Consider the following 14,166-nt stretch of genomic DNA (forward strand, 5'->3'; position numbering starts at 1 on the left):
CATAATAGATAATTATTTTCGTCTAGATTTAACTGACGGGTATTGGCCCGCAGTATTACAGCAGACTTGGAGGAAAAACATATCGCCCAACGTGGGGCTCGAACCCACGACCCTGAGATTAAGAGTCTCATGCTCTACCGACTGAGCTAGCCGGGCTTGATACAATGCGTGTCATAAAGAAGGTATCTATCTGTTCTTTACACAGCGCTGAATGAATTCATTTTTCTTGACATTTTCTTGAAATTTAAAACAGTGAGACGGTACTAACTCCCTGGGCTGCTGAAATTGGTAACCAAGATTTTAAGCAACCTTATATGGAATTTGTCAGTGAAGACAATGGACACAAGTGTGAAGTTTGGATTTTATTTCATTTCAGAAAGAAATTTGTCCATCGGGGTACCAGGAGCAGTGTTTGGGTACCGAAACGGACAGAGATAAACAGTGCAGTCTTTTGATTGGTACTTTTTTTTTCCATCCACAAGGAAAAAGAAATCCTCCGTTTTGTTGAAAGTGTCACCTTTGTACTTCTGCTTGGATTGATTGACGGCTCGTGATGTTACCAACAAACAGGAAATCATCCACAAGTTGGAGTGGGTGGCGCTGAAAATTCAAAACTGCACGGCGCTGGGCGGGATGTCGAACATGGACGGGTCAAACTGCTGACCCTTAAACGGCGAGCCCTCCGCCTCCCAACCCTTCTTCAGCATTTCATGCACCTTCTGCGTGGGCGCGCACACACACACACAAACACACACGCACGCACACGCAAAAACACTCCATTAAAAAAAGCAGACACGCAGTGAACAGCTATGAGGTAGTGAGGTACAATAGCGCCATCCTGTGGCGAATTGACACAACGCACGCAGCCACTTCATTGGGTACAGAGACTGTCCAATAAAAGCATATTGTGAAAAAAGAGAACAGCGAATTGGGTCATTATTAGGTGTTCCTAATGAAGTGGCAAGTAAGTGTGTGAGCCCCTTTCACGCTCTGACAAAGTTTACCCGCCGCCCTGTGTTGCTGCTCTGTGTGAATGTGCACACCGACCATCTCGTGACTCTGTGGCTTCCCCTGCAGCTTCTGGTGGTAGTCGAAGGTGAGGCGGTCAAGGACGGCGTGCTCCTCTTCATCCACGCTGGCCATGGAGCGCTCACGGTTCAGCTTGTCCACGTCGATCTCCTCCTCGCCCTCCAGGATGCACTTCCACCACACCTCTGACGACTTGTTCAGGGACAGCTGAAATAGAAGTAGTGAGAATCTGGAGCCATGAAGAGTTCTGCTGGGCAGGTGAAAAGTTGCAAGGTAAGGCATGAAGTGAATAAGGTCCAAAGTGGTCCGTTACCACAACGCATTTTCCCGGTTCGAGGCTCCAAAGGGAATTCTCCGTGTTGATCTTGTGCGAGAATTTGCCCTCCACCAGCGTCTGCTCTTCAGGGCCCACGCGCACGCAAACCCGCATGCCGCCGCTGTGCAGGCTCACACTCACCTGAGTAGGCGCACGTACACACATGTCATTGCTGCTGTTGCCACTGCCACTGCCACCGCTGCCGCGCTCACCTGCTTGCCTTTGACCACCTCCTTGGGCACAAAGACCCGCACTTCCACATCGTTGTAGTCCTGAGACCACTGGTACTTATCCCGCACGGCGCCGTTGTAGCTGTCTGAGTCCAACGCTGATAGATTTTGGTTTGGCCTAAAATAAAAAACACCCAAATGTCAAATCCATGCTGCATTCAGGGACACTGGAAACATCAAAAGACCAACGAAAGTCAGACAATCCAGTTGAGTTGATCAACATGTTGCATTCAGGGGCACTGGGAAATGTGGTATCTCCAACTAAAGTCATACAATTCAGTCACAAAATATGCTGTGTTCAGGGATACACAGAAACATCACAACTGTAAATAAAGGCACACAATCACCAACAGATGCTATCATAAATGACGTAAGGAAAAGGCACAACTCCACCTCAAGTCATCCTGCGAACCAACACATGGTGCATTCAGGGACATTGTGAAACATAATAACTCCAACTAAAGTTGTACAATCGCACTCCTATCTTGAACTAAAGTTGTGCAATCGCAATTCCTATCTTGTCTCTATTCAACTTTGATTAAAAACTGACTTTGCTGGGTGGGATGCTGCAGCTTCCTGGTCGCCTGGCACCATCGCGCCGTCACTGCCATCAGACTGAGGTTTGGCAGAGGGTTCAGACTCTGCAACGGCATCCGTGGACGGCGAAGCGCTTGCCGCCTGCGTGGCTTCCGACGTGACTTCCAGCTCCTGGACCGCCGCGGGAACTGCCGCAATCTCGTCCTGTTGCTTCTGAAGCTCGCGGATCTCCTTGGAATACTTCTCAAACATCTTGAACGTCTGCGCAGGTGAAGAGTTTTAACGACAAAATGTCAGAGAAACCAACTGACAATGCAATTACAAGCAATTTTTTTAATCGTTTCCAAAGTAACAACCTTTGTTTGACTCATTGAACTGTATAGGCTCGCTTTGTCAAGAAAGTTAGTATGAACGTATTTACAGTATTCAAATATCGCCAGAAATATTGATTAAATGTAATAGCTTTGTGACAACATGGAAAACGGAATCACCGGAGCCGAATAGAGAACAAATCGAAAGACATTTATAACAACTTGAAGGCATTACAAAGCTTTTATTGGGTCGAAAGTAGGCGCACCTGTAGGACCATCTTCTCGGCGACACCTGGCGGGAAGCCCATCTTGTCGCCGGGACCGGTGAGGAGTCGATAAAAGTCAGTCTTGCGGTACAAAAAGCCAAAGTAGACTTGCAGAAAGTCCTGAATGTTTCCGACGTGCTGCAGAATGCCAAGCAGCGCGTTGTCATACATTTCCGTCATCTCGAGCGGCGACGACATGGCTATGCTTTCCGCGTTGCTCCTTCAAAGATGCTCCAAAGTGGCTTATCAAGCCGTTAGCGTGTATAAAAAAAACAGAAGCGGGCTTTCAGAAGAAAACGATCAATGTTTACGCCAAATACGTTGCATTTCTTTGGTGTGTGTGGTGGTGCGTCCAGAACAAAGCCACGCATCCGGTTATTCACCTTCAAAGTAAGTCGACCTACCGTTGAGTGTAAAAGGAAAAAACTCCAAACTGACACTACAAATCAATTAAAACACATATCTTAATATAGATACGGCGATTATATATTTAACATGTGAATAGCACTTGTTTATTCATCTTTAAAAATATATATAATACTTTATTTTGTAGACATCTGGTTGTTTCATGTATAGTTATCTTTTCAGGACCGGGAACAAGAGAAACGACAGACAGTTCCGCATCAACTGCTACCTTTAATTACAATTTAATATTCTAAATCATAGATCAAATATATTAGTCCTTTTGTTCTATTAAATTACTACATTATTTTTTTTCATTTGTGATTTGAATGCTTTACTATCACGGGAGACCGCAATAAGGACGTAGTGACTGTAAATTACGTTTGTGTCGTAAACGGTGAAAGCAAGATGGCGGCGCCCTTGAGCACCACAGGATGCTGGAGGTTCCTAGTGAGTAAAGCGATTTAAACGCATTTCGGCTAACATACAGTATATTTAGGGTTTTTGTATGGAAACAGCCTGTGGCAAACTAACGTGAAGGCGGAAGTTTGGTACTGGGAGCTGTGGTGCAATTAGTCTCATCTCGAATTAGTTCGTAGTGCTAGCTGTCACTGGCAATATAGAAATACAATCACAAAGAACGTTTTTCAAATATAACAACTGAAATAAATTCCCGAAATGCTTATTTTTATTACCTCTCTAGTCACCTTCATAACTAGATACATCCAGAATGTTACCAGTGCAATTAAAAGATGGCTTTTCTTTTATTGGGGTGGCATCTTCCAAAAGGGAAATGTTGCGGGAATTTTGCAACACCGCTCAACTGCTCATAATGAAACGATTTGTTTTGTGCGCAGGCTGCACTGAGCAGGTCAAGTCCGCCCCGAAACAGAGCTCTTCACGTCACCGCAGTTTGCTGTAAGGTAAGGACAGCTGTGACGTCACGCCCACTTTTGTCCGCGTCCAAGCAACACGATGAACGTTAAAAGTATTTGTTGTTGTTTTACTGGGCAGAACCGAGCTGCTCGCATCAGAGTGGGGAAAGGCGACCGTCCTCTGACCTATGAAGAGGCCCTGAAACCTCACCACATCGGCCACCACAAAGGATGGCTGTCACAGCACACCAGTGAGTCTTGAACCAAGACCTCCGCCAAGGTCACTGTTCATTCCGGGAAGCTGTAAATCGAAAGAACCTGTACCCAAAATCCAACTGTCAACATTCCTAACTGTCGTATGAGTGTCAAAAGACGTCAACGGGAATTGGTGTAGCACTTGTTATACAAGTTGGGCAAAAAAATTCCCCCCTCAACTTTATATCTGTAAACCTTGAGGTGTTATTTTTTCCCCATAATATCACAACTTTATCATACATTTTTGCCTTGTTATACCATGTATGATTTTACGTTTTTCAAATTTGGACATTGTCTGCGACTCTGCCAGGTAACCTAAAAGGCGAGCAGGGCGCAGCGGAGCGCGCCATTGAGGACACCTTCATCCGCCGTTTTATGTTCGGCACTTTTCACGGCTGCCTCGCCAATGAGCTGGTGATCAAGCGGAGCGGCAACGTGCTGACAGTGTGCGCCCTCATGCTGCAAAAGATGCCGCCGCACAAGTTCTACTTCCTGATTGGATACACAGAGTCGCTGCTGTCTCACTTCTACAAATGTCCCGTCAAGCTTGACGTGCAGACGCTGCAGGAGAAGCAAGTGTATAAATATCTCTGACGGCCAATTCGCCTTCAACTTCCCAGTTTCCTGTCACGGCAGCCCGGCAGTTCCTTTTCTCCAACGTCTTTTTAAAACGGTTGACGAGGGACGCTCACGAGGTTGTTTGCGTTGGCCTACTTGAAAAATAAAGGGAGAATAAAATGAAGTTGCTCACTTGCTGATTGTAACCATCAGTATTTCTGTCTTTTCCCCTTTTCATGTAATCAAATTGAACATATTTGACATGCCGTTCTCCATCTTTTCTTCCAACTGACTTCGGAACCACCTATCACAACACAAATTTGCTTGAGGCACTCAGTTCCAATGTGAGGTTCTGTACTTGGATGAAATCTGCTTACTTTAGTCAGGCTGAAGCTAAAATATGTTTCCGGTTTAGCGCCAACATTCCATTTCCTAATCTTCCATTTCCTGCATTCCTGATCAATTGTCGAAAGATTACTTTAGCGTAACGGAAAATGATGGTCCCCCACCCCCAAAAAAAAAAAAAAAAAAAGAGACGAGAAAGCTACTTTCGATTTATTTTCATTTTTCACAGTGCAAACTTTCACAGTGATGCCCCCAGGCAGTGCAAACAGTTGCAATACATAACAGCAAAACTATTTAAAATGAGACCGTTTCATCTCTTTAAATAATAATGTAAATATTTCATTGAAAGTATGATTAGAAAAAAAAAAAAGCAACCGTGGTATGGAGATGACAAAATCATTTGGAAAAGGAACATTTCATTGCAGTCGACACGCTAAATTAGCTGGCCTAGCATGAAGATGGAATTCAAGTGATTTTGAGAGGTCATCTTCACAAGTTGGATTTCTCATTTGAAAAAAAGGCGCAGAGTAATCGATGAAAAGGAAACTAAAGAAGTCTCATTTCGTATGACGACCATTCACAGAGTTGTGAGTGTTGTCCAGAACCCCCCCGCCCCCACACGCACATTCGTGATTTGTTTTTGGCAGATTTTCTGAGTGAACCTATTCTCCGTTAACTGCTGAAAAACTAATCGATTCTCATTTTTTGTGCTTAGGACGAAACTATGTCCCATAAAAAAAAAAATGCTTTTGGCGACAGGCAACTATATTGAAATGAGAGGCTATCGCTAAGTTTGCTATCTTGTGGGGGTTCACGGTGACAACATTAATTCTAAATTGTCAAAGAAAAAAATGGAAAAAAGTGATTGGTGGGGGTCGGGGGGTTTTCCATCTTGTGACTAAACAGGAAGGGGAGCACAGGTTTAGACAATGAAACACAGGAAGTCGGTCTTTGTGGCCGGTGCTAATCAAAATGGCAGCTTTGGTTTCGATGCTTTTCAGGTGGAAAAAAAAGAAGAGGCGTCTCACCGACGTGTTCACCGCCAAGTCCAAGCATGACAAGGCGGCTTGCTTGGCTGCGAGTGGCCTTCACGCGGACAAGGCGCGGCATCCGGCGCCCTGGCAAGACTGCAGCTTGATGAGCCGCTGGTTCATGGTCTGAAGCACGGCCGGGTCCACCTTCTTCACAATGTTGTCCAGCTGGTGGGGGTCTGAGCCCAGGTTGTACACCTCCACAAATGACTAGGCGGGAGGGGGCAGGAAAAAAAAAAAGAGGTGGCGACACGCTTAGCTCACTTCCTGCTTGTGGAGATTTCGTCAACTTTCAGCAAATGAAGAATACATGAGGGGTGCAACAAATATCACCTTCATAGCAACCTGGTGTCAAGGAACTACATTGGAGTGATTTCAGCAGTTTCATCTTCACAAAAGTAGTATTTTGCGGCATCCTGATGCAACGGAACTATGTTGAAATGCACTGAGGAGCCACATTTAGACAAAAGGTGTGGTTTTCCGCTACTTTGTGGCATCTTGGTGCCAAGGAACTATGCTGAAGTGCGCCGAAGAGCTTCAATTCCACAAAAGTAGCACTGTGCCACTTCTTGTGGCAGGTGTGGGCAATTCTAACCCTTTCTAAGGGTTGTGGCCGAGGAACTCCATAGTCAGCTATTTGGTGTCTGACATGGGACACACAATTTGATGTCTACACGGTAATTCTGATGCTCATCTGCCAAGTAGTGCTAAAGCACATTTGTTGGCTAATTGGTGTGAGAAGTAGGATCCAAGTGAGGAACTTGCATTTCTGCGCATTACCTCACTGTCCGCGAACTCGCAGTACTGCATGTTGTCGTGTCCATCCAGCGTCCGGACGCAGGCATACGTGTTGTTGAAAGAGTCCTCACACACGCAGTCAGGGAAACATTCCTGACCAACGACAAGCACAACAATCAAGCAAGGAAATTCAAACATATCAAATGACAAATTCAAGTAAATATTGTACATATCCATCCATCCATTTTCTAATCCGCTTATCCTCATGAGGGTCGCGGCGGGTGCTGGAGCCTATCCCAGCTGTCATCGGGCAGGAGGCGGGGTACACCCTGTACTGGGTGTCAGCCAATCACAGACAGATCAGCACTCACAATCGCACCTCGGGACAATTTACAGTGCTCCATTAATCTGCCACGCATGTTTCTGGAATGTGGGAGGAAACCGAAGTACCCGGAGAAAACACAAACAGGCACGGGGGAGAACATGCACACACAGGAAGGCCGCAGCTGGAATCGAACCCTGCACCACTGCACCGTGAAACCGATGTGTTAACCACTTGACACCGTGCTGCCCACATTGTAACATACAAAACACAAAATGATCAACCAAATCGTATAATTGAATCCTGGCAAGACTCTGCTAGCTTAATGCTAACGCATAATGGGAAACACCACAGACAGGCTAAAAGAAATTAGCATCAATCTTCAAGTAACCTTACACCCACATGCATATCAGTCTACTCACAGCCAGGCCGGGGCCCATCTTGGGGCAGCTGGGGTCTCCGCTGGACAGCCCCTCGCCCATGTGCTCCACCAGGAAGTAAGGGCGCGCAGAGCCGTTGCGCAACGCCGGTGCCTGACATAACAAAAAAGATGTTAGCTCACGTTGACGCTTAAGGAGGGCGACATCATCAGCGGACCATCAGAGGCAGAAAGGACTGTCCGTCCGCATTTGCGGCCGACACGTTGATGCCGGCGATGTCCAGAATGGTCGGCGCAAGGTCAATGTTCAGCACGGGAGCCTGAAGAACAACAACAAAATGAAATTGAACATCTTTGATGCGATCAACCATGGAGCTTTGTTCTTTCCACTTTCAATGGGCTATCGGGAAAGGAAAAAAAAGAAGAAAAAAACCCGCAACAAAAGAAGCAATCATTTTTTCACGTGTTTTGTTTTTCCCGACTGCCAATCCAAAGCGGAAAAAACGATCGGTTGACACCGGGAACGTTTGCACTTCTTTTATCACCTTCACCGTGGTGTTGGCTTTCACGCCGGGGCCGCGCACCAGCAGCGGCGTGCGGATGTCAAACTCGTACAACTGACGCTTGTCGATTGGCAGAGAGAACTGACCTGCCGGCAAAACAAAAACAAAACCCCACCGCCGCCACATTGGGAACCCGCTTGGTGTGCTCAGGGACTGCACTGAGCAAAGTCCACAAGTTAGTCGGTGCGCGCGTGTCGAGTTGCGCTGACCTGTGTGGTAGCCGTTGTCCGACGTGAAGAGCACGTACGTGTTGTTGAGCTCCTTCAGCTCCTCCAGCTTCCTCACAAGTGTCTCCACCAGGTCGTCCACCGACAGCAGCGTTTGCCATCTGGGGTGGGTGGGGAGGGGGGGGGGGCGTCAATGTTACTGTCATATCATTGGATTCATCATTGTCGACATCATGCTCGTTTTCACGTCATCACCATATTCATGTTTCCTGATTGCCATCATCATCATCGTCATCATATAATCGTCTTAATAGTCACCATTGTCATCATCATCGTAAGCAATATAACGGTCATCCTCCTCGTAAGCGTTCTCATCATCGCCGGCATCACGGGTGCTGTCGTTATTGTCACCGCCCTTAATGTTGTCATCTCTGTCGTAATTTTCACCACATTCACCAACGTCATCATCAAATTCATCGTTTGCCATCAAGGCCGAAATCCATAAAATGGTCATTATTGTTGCCAGAAGCGTCATCATGCCTGTCATCCTAATTATCATTGTGTCATCATCACCTTTATCATAATCATCATCCTCGTTTTCGTCACCAGATACATCGTCATCATCGTCGTCGTGGTCGTTGGACTCGTTACCGTCATCGTCATAATGATGGTCACCCTCATTATTGTCAAACTGGTTATCACGCAAACGGTGGCGGTGGCGCGACGTCACCTCTTTCGATACGCATCATCCAGGAAGGCGAGCGAGCTGTTGGGCATGGGGTTGACGGGCTGGCGCAGCAGCCAGTGCTTGTCCTGCAAGGCAGCAAACGAGGATTAGATGGGAGTCACCCAGCCTCGGTTTTCGCCTCACCTTGGCCGCCTTGTCGAAGCTTCCATCTCTGGGCGCTTTGACGTCGGCGAAACGCCGGCGGTACTGCGGCGCGGCGGTCCAGGGCGAGTGCGGTGCGGGCGGGGCCAGCATCAGGAAGAACGGACGCTGAGGGCTTCGGTTGTCCAGGAACTGAAGAGAGCGATTGGCCTTGCGGGCGGGGAAAGCCAAGGCACGTTAGCGAAGGGCCAACGAGGCGCCGTCAACGCCCACGCGAGACTTACAATGAGGTCGGTGAGGTAGTCGTCTGTGTAGTTGTCGCCGTGCTTCTCCTCCACCCCGTTTCTGGACAGGGTGTAGTTGTAGTAGCGGGAGTTGCCCACCTGGACATACGCGGCATGTTGACATGCGGGCGTCATAAGGAGCCCGCGCATGTGAGTGGGTGTGCGCGCGCATGCCACTGACCAGCGCGTGCCACTGGTCCCACCCTGGCGGAACGTGGCCGACACCGCCCGCTTTTTTGTCGCCGTACTGTTGACAGACAAAACCGGCATCAAGCGTACATCCAGGAAAGGTCTCGAGATCAGAAGTTCCTTGTTCGATTCCCCGGCGTGTCTGTATTACAGTTCAACATCGACTAGAGATATCATCCGGCTATGCTAAGTGTTAGCATCCGCTCTGGCCCCTGCGATTGTGAAGCTTCTTGGATTTAAATCAAAATCAAGAGACAGAAAAAAAAAAACCCAAAGATCAACAGGGGGGTGTTGAGAGGGGGAAAAAAAACAACCCCAGACTAAGCTCTTGTCTGGTCATTTTATGGCACGTCTACGCAACGAGTGTGCGCAAGTCGAAGGACGGGATCCCCCACCTGGTTGAGGTACTTGCCGGCGAAGAAGGTTTGGTAGCCGCTCTTGCTGAGGAAAACGGGGAAGGCTTCCGACTCGCCTCGGCTTTGCCATGCCGCGCTGGAACAATTCCCGGACAGCGAGTTGTTCCTGACCAGGTGATTGTGAGGGTAGCGACCGGTCAGGATGCTGCAGCGGCTCGGGCAGCACAGCGGCGTTACCGTAAACTGAGGGAGAGAGGAAGAAGGAGGTCGCGGCGACCAATCGGCGGAGCCGAGTCACGGAGTGCTCACCGAGTTGATGAAGGTGGCGCCCGCGTCTCCGATCAGTGATTTGGTCTTCTTCATTGGTGTCTGAGGGACGGGAAGTGAAAGTCAAGGAAAGGCAACACACAAACACGCACAGAAAATCCATCATGGGATGTTTTTTGCATTGGCAAAGGAAATCCTCAAAATGAACGAGTGCAGTTATCGAATGAGTATGTAACCATTAGAAAAAAAAAAGACTGAGGTTATGAATTAGATGTCAAGCAACAAGCAAGTAGAAGTGTGACTAAATCGAACTGGACCTCGGCAAACCAGCGAAATTTCAATTTGTGTCAAAAGTGCAGATTGGAATACAGCTGAATCATTTATGGAATTCAAATCGACATCACAAAGTAGTAAAATGAAATTCCCAAATAGCAAAGTCTGTCATTTGGAAAAAAAAAACTCACTTTGGCCATTCGGTAGGCAGTTTTTTTTGTGTGTATATTTTATTTAGTAATTTCGGATTGCAAGGGGGTCAAGTTCCAAACTTTTGAGAGAGCGTTAACAATAAAACAACAGATGCTGATGACGAAAAAAAGGCAAACATAAAGAAGAGTGGCATCAAGAATGAGATCAAAGGCAGCAACAAAGACCAACTGTCAAGAAACGAACTGCCAAGTGAAATTTCGCTGGGAAAAGCGCAAACTCGACAAGCGATAGGAACAGTGAGCAAGGTAAGTGAGTGCAAAAGTCACGTGAGCGCGTACACTCACCATGCCCCCCAGAATTTGATCTTGGTCGTCGGTGACGATGAGGAGGACGTTGCTGGTGAGCCCCCCGCCGAGCACGCGCCTCGCGCCGCAGGTGAGCAGGGCGGCCAGCGCGAGCACGCGCAAGAGTCCCGCGAGCATCACCGCGGCAAAAAACAAAAATAAAACGATCAAACAATAGACAAAATGGACAAGGACAGTATCCAAAAACAGCACGACAGACAACTCGCAGGGAGGAGACGTTCAAGCGCGTGCTTGTAGCGGTTTGAGGAAGTGTCTCTGGTCACGTGGGTGCCAGTCGGTGGACTTTCAACTAAAAGTTCACACTCGTCAGCTAAATGTTTTATTTTTAACTACCAATAAACGCCATTTTTTATACCACCAGTGCCGGTGCGTAGAAATGTTCTATTTAAAAAAAAAAATATATATATATATATATATATATGTGTGTGTGTGTGTGTGTGTGTGTGTGTGTGTGTGTGTATATATACTGTAGCTATACCGAGCAGTAACGGGACGTCAAATTTTCAGCAACTTGAATACATTTCCGGATGAAAATTTCCAATGACATAAAAACCTTGTGGATTTTGTGACAATTACTTTGGTGCTGTTTGTCCGTGTATGCCTTCCCTTACAAAGATTTTAAACAATGTGTTTTGAATCTAAACATGACAGGGGTGAATGGCAATATTGATTTTACTACAATGATTTCACAAGCTGGCCACATTAATAATAATAAATTAGGACTGCAGCGAGCAATCATTCAAATACTTTTCATTATTTTGTTGAGGAATTGATTAATGACTCGCCGCAGAAAGTTTTGAAACGATTTATCTTAGTCTCCTTTTCTTTTGAAATCACAAAAACCTGATATTTGAGCATGGGGGGGGGTAGACTTTTACATCCACTCCATATGCACCCTTATATTGATTGGTGACCTGTTCATCACTTGTCTTGCTGTGATTGGGCGGCAACCGGTCACCCTGATGCGGACAAGCACTAGAAAAAAAATGAATGATTGAATTTTATTGGAATTTAATGAGAAATACAGAATTTATCATCTCACACACACGCGCACTCACACACACAAACCCCCCATTGCACACAAGCCTTCACAGAAACAACGCAAAGATTCAATGAGCAAACCGAGACAGAGTGGCTGTCAGTAGTATTGGGGGTATGCCGGGTAGGCTGCCATTAGAGGAGGAGGGGCGGGGGGAGGCGGCGTGGCGGCGGACAACATGGCACCAGCCACATTGCCATATTGGTAGAGCGAGTCCAGAGGCGAGGCGTACTGGAGGTTGTGCGGCGGCTGAGCCAAGGCGGCGGCGGTGGAGCCGCCGGCGTCCTGAAGCGTCAATGGCATCGGGTGGTAGCGTGGGTACGGAGCTGGGCGGTACGCTTGCAGCTCGGGGTAGGGCGCAAAGTGCGACGCGGCGCTGGCTTGGCAGGCATGCGCCAGAGCATCTTGCACCGTCCGCTTCAGCTTCATGCGCCGGTTTTGGAACCAGTTTCGGATCTGTGCCGTCACGGAGAAGAAGGAAGAGGGGGATTAAAGTGATTTTCAGAAAAAAAGTACAAAGTAAAATAAATTTCACTTCAAATTTTGACATTTTTCTTGAAAGATTCGCAACGTTTTGTGGAAAAAAAGGGGACAGTTGTCATTTGGCAAAAATAAGTCCTGATGTTATTAAAATAGAGTCTAAATTTGATTAATTTTTCCGAGTATAAAATCTGAATTATTGTGGGAATGTGTTTTGATGCCACCAGATGGCAGCAAAGCACGGACAGCATCCTTGTAGCAGGCACACAATCATCAGTCCACGTTCCATCAACTCAAGTATTTGATAGTTCAAATCTTGGCCTCCTTCAGGTAAGGCTCACCGCTAGCATAAACTCGCAAACTGGGCTAACTAAGACGCTAGTAAGCGTAGATGCTAGCTAGCGACCTGTTTGTCGGACAAGTTGAGTTTGCGGCAGAGCTGGGCCTTGTCCTGCGTGCCCAGGTAGGCGTTCCTCTTGAAAGCTCGCTCCAGGCTGCCGATCTGCTCCACCGTGAAGGCCGTGCGCGGCCTCCTCCCCGACGGCGGGGTCAGCGGCGAGGCGCACGCGGTGGCGGCGTCATCGGCGGGGCCCAGCGGCGAGAGGGAACGCTCGCTCTCATACCCTGACGTCTCCTCCTCCGCCTCCGAAGCTGTCGGCACGACAAAAACAATTTTCAGTTGTTGTCAACAATCACATTTGTTCATATTGGAATGATTTGATCATATCAGTTACAGTGTTCATTAAGTTTATACAATAATTTAATTACATAATTTGATGTTAAAAGTCCAGTCTTGTGTTATTCATTTCTATAGTTTTAATTTTTTTCCCCATGTACTTGACATCATTATTTGCTAAAAAAAAAACCTCGAAAATTTCCAACACAATTATCTTCAAAAGTACCGTAGTGACATCAATATATACGGTATTTTTTTTCAATGTTCATATTGTATTTGTAATTATAAAATGATTATTAAAGATCTGATGTTGAAGTCCAACAATACGTGATTTTACCAAGCTTTTTTTTCCTTCTAAAAAGATTTAACATTTTAATCATTTGTTAAAATAATTGCTGGTATATGCTAACAATATTCCACTTGTTTTCTGAAATAACGACTTCGGTCATATTTTGTGTGTGCGTGTGTGTGTCTGACTCACCAATTTTGCTGTTGTCGTCAGAGTCCATCTTGGGCCTCTTGCCTGGGACTCCTCCACCGTCATGGTCAGGCCACCGGCAGAATCCTGGCAGGCTCTCTGCGTGGGTGCCGGCAAGCCCGGGCGCCGCCAACCTGGCAGTGCCCCCACCGCTAATGCTAGCGGGCCGCTGCCGGCTGCTTTGCGCCATCCACTCGATGGAAAAGTGTCCCCTCATGACGTCAAACCCGGTTCAGGTAAGTGAGCTTCCTCTGGGTGGGGCGGCGGGGCGGTACGCGCCGCTGTATTTATAGATCGCGAGCCGCCCCTATGCACATCAAAGGGCACACCCCTTCCCACCCCGAACCCCCGCACCCTCCCCTTCGCCCTTACAAGTGCAGTCATTAAAGCGTCTCATTCAGTCTCAATGAGGCTGTTACACAGAGGCTCCAGTGAGTCTGCCCCCCCAAAGCT

At 47.2% G+C, this 14,166-nt stretch overlaps 4 protein-coding genes and 1 non-coding gene across 6 annotated transcripts; 1 reads left to right on the forward strand and 4 right to left on the reverse strand.

Moving 5' to 3' along the window:
• Positions 1-83: 83 nt before the first annotated feature.
• Positions 84-156, reverse strand: trnak-cuu (transfer RNA lysine (anticodon CUU)). The gene has a single exon. It is a non-coding gene; the product is annotated as a tRNA-Lys (tRNA).
• A 193-nt stretch (positions 157-349) lies between these two features.
• nudcd3 (NudC domain containing 3) lies at positions 350-3,056 on the reverse strand. The gene is made up of 6 exons (XM_086135996.1): positions 2,690-3,056; positions 2,126-2,373; positions 1,558-1,693; positions 1,343-1,486; positions 1,048-1,236; positions 350-719 (listed from the first exon to the last, which is right to left on the reverse strand). The coding sequence occupies exons 1-6, from the start codon at positions 2,885-2,887 to the stop codon at positions 609-611; spliced, it is 1,026 nt and encodes a 341-aa protein (XP_085992122.1). The 5' UTR covers positions 2,888-3,056; the 3' UTR covers positions 350-608.
• A 392-nt stretch (positions 3,057-3,448) lies between these two features.
• On the forward strand, positions 3,449-4,974 carry mrps24 (mitochondrial ribosomal protein S24). The gene is made up of 4 exons (XM_086135104.1): positions 3,449-3,541; positions 3,949-4,014; positions 4,106-4,217; positions 4,532-4,974. The coding sequence occupies exons 1-4, from the start codon at positions 3,500-3,502 to the stop codon at positions 4,813-4,815; spliced, it is 504 nt and encodes a 167-aa protein (XP_085991230.1). The 5' UTR covers positions 3,449-3,499; the 3' UTR covers positions 4,816-4,974.
• A 339-nt stretch (positions 4,975-5,313) lies between these two features.
• On the reverse strand, positions 5,314-11,298 carry gnsb (glucosamine (N-acetyl)-6-sulfatase (Sanfilippo disease IIID), b). Of its 2 annotated transcripts, XR_015103571.1 has the most exons (14): positions 11,020-11,298; positions 10,292-10,351; positions 10,022-10,225; positions 9,619-9,684; positions 9,438-9,536; positions 9,196-9,363; positions 9,055-9,137; positions 8,367-8,485; positions 8,140-8,243; positions 7,813-7,914; positions 7,638-7,748; positions 6,936-7,046; positions 6,153-6,365; positions 5,314-6,022 (listed from the first exon to the last, which is right to left on the reverse strand). XR_015103571.1 is itself a non-coding variant. In XM_086135746.1 (13 exons), exons 1-13 carry the CDS (start codon positions 11,155-11,157, stop codon positions 6,213-6,215), a joined length of 1,518 nt encoding a protein of 505 aa, XP_085991872.1. In that variant the 5' UTR covers positions 11,158-11,298; the 3' UTR covers positions 5,314-6,212. The 2 variants fall into 2 exon arrangements, 1 of the variants encoding a protein (XP_085991872.1); XM_086135746.1 differs by having other exon boundaries at positions 5,314-6,365.
• A 729-nt stretch (positions 11,299-12,027) lies between these two features.
• ved (ventrally expressed dharma/bozozok antagonist) lies at positions 12,028-14,033 on the reverse strand. Its single transcript, XM_086135131.1, has 3 exons — positions 13,717-14,033; positions 12,966-13,210; positions 12,028-12,535 (listed from the first exon to the last, which is right to left on the reverse strand). Exons 1-3 carry the CDS (start codon positions 13,928-13,930, stop codon positions 12,179-12,181), a joined length of 816 nt encoding a protein of 271 aa, XP_085991257.1. The 5' UTR covers positions 13,931-14,033; the 3' UTR covers positions 12,028-12,178.
• Between the last annotated feature and the right edge of the window lie 133 nt (positions 14,034-14,166).

Source organism: Hippocampus guttulatus, chromosome 17 (genome assembly GCF_054856545.1).
Source record: "Hippocampus guttulatus isolate MCC_2025c chromosome 17, RoL_Hgut_1.0, whole genome shotgun sequence".
Classification (NCBI taxonomy): domain Eukaryota; kingdom Metazoa; phylum Chordata; class Actinopteri; order Syngnathiformes; family Syngnathidae; genus Hippocampus; species Hippocampus guttulatus.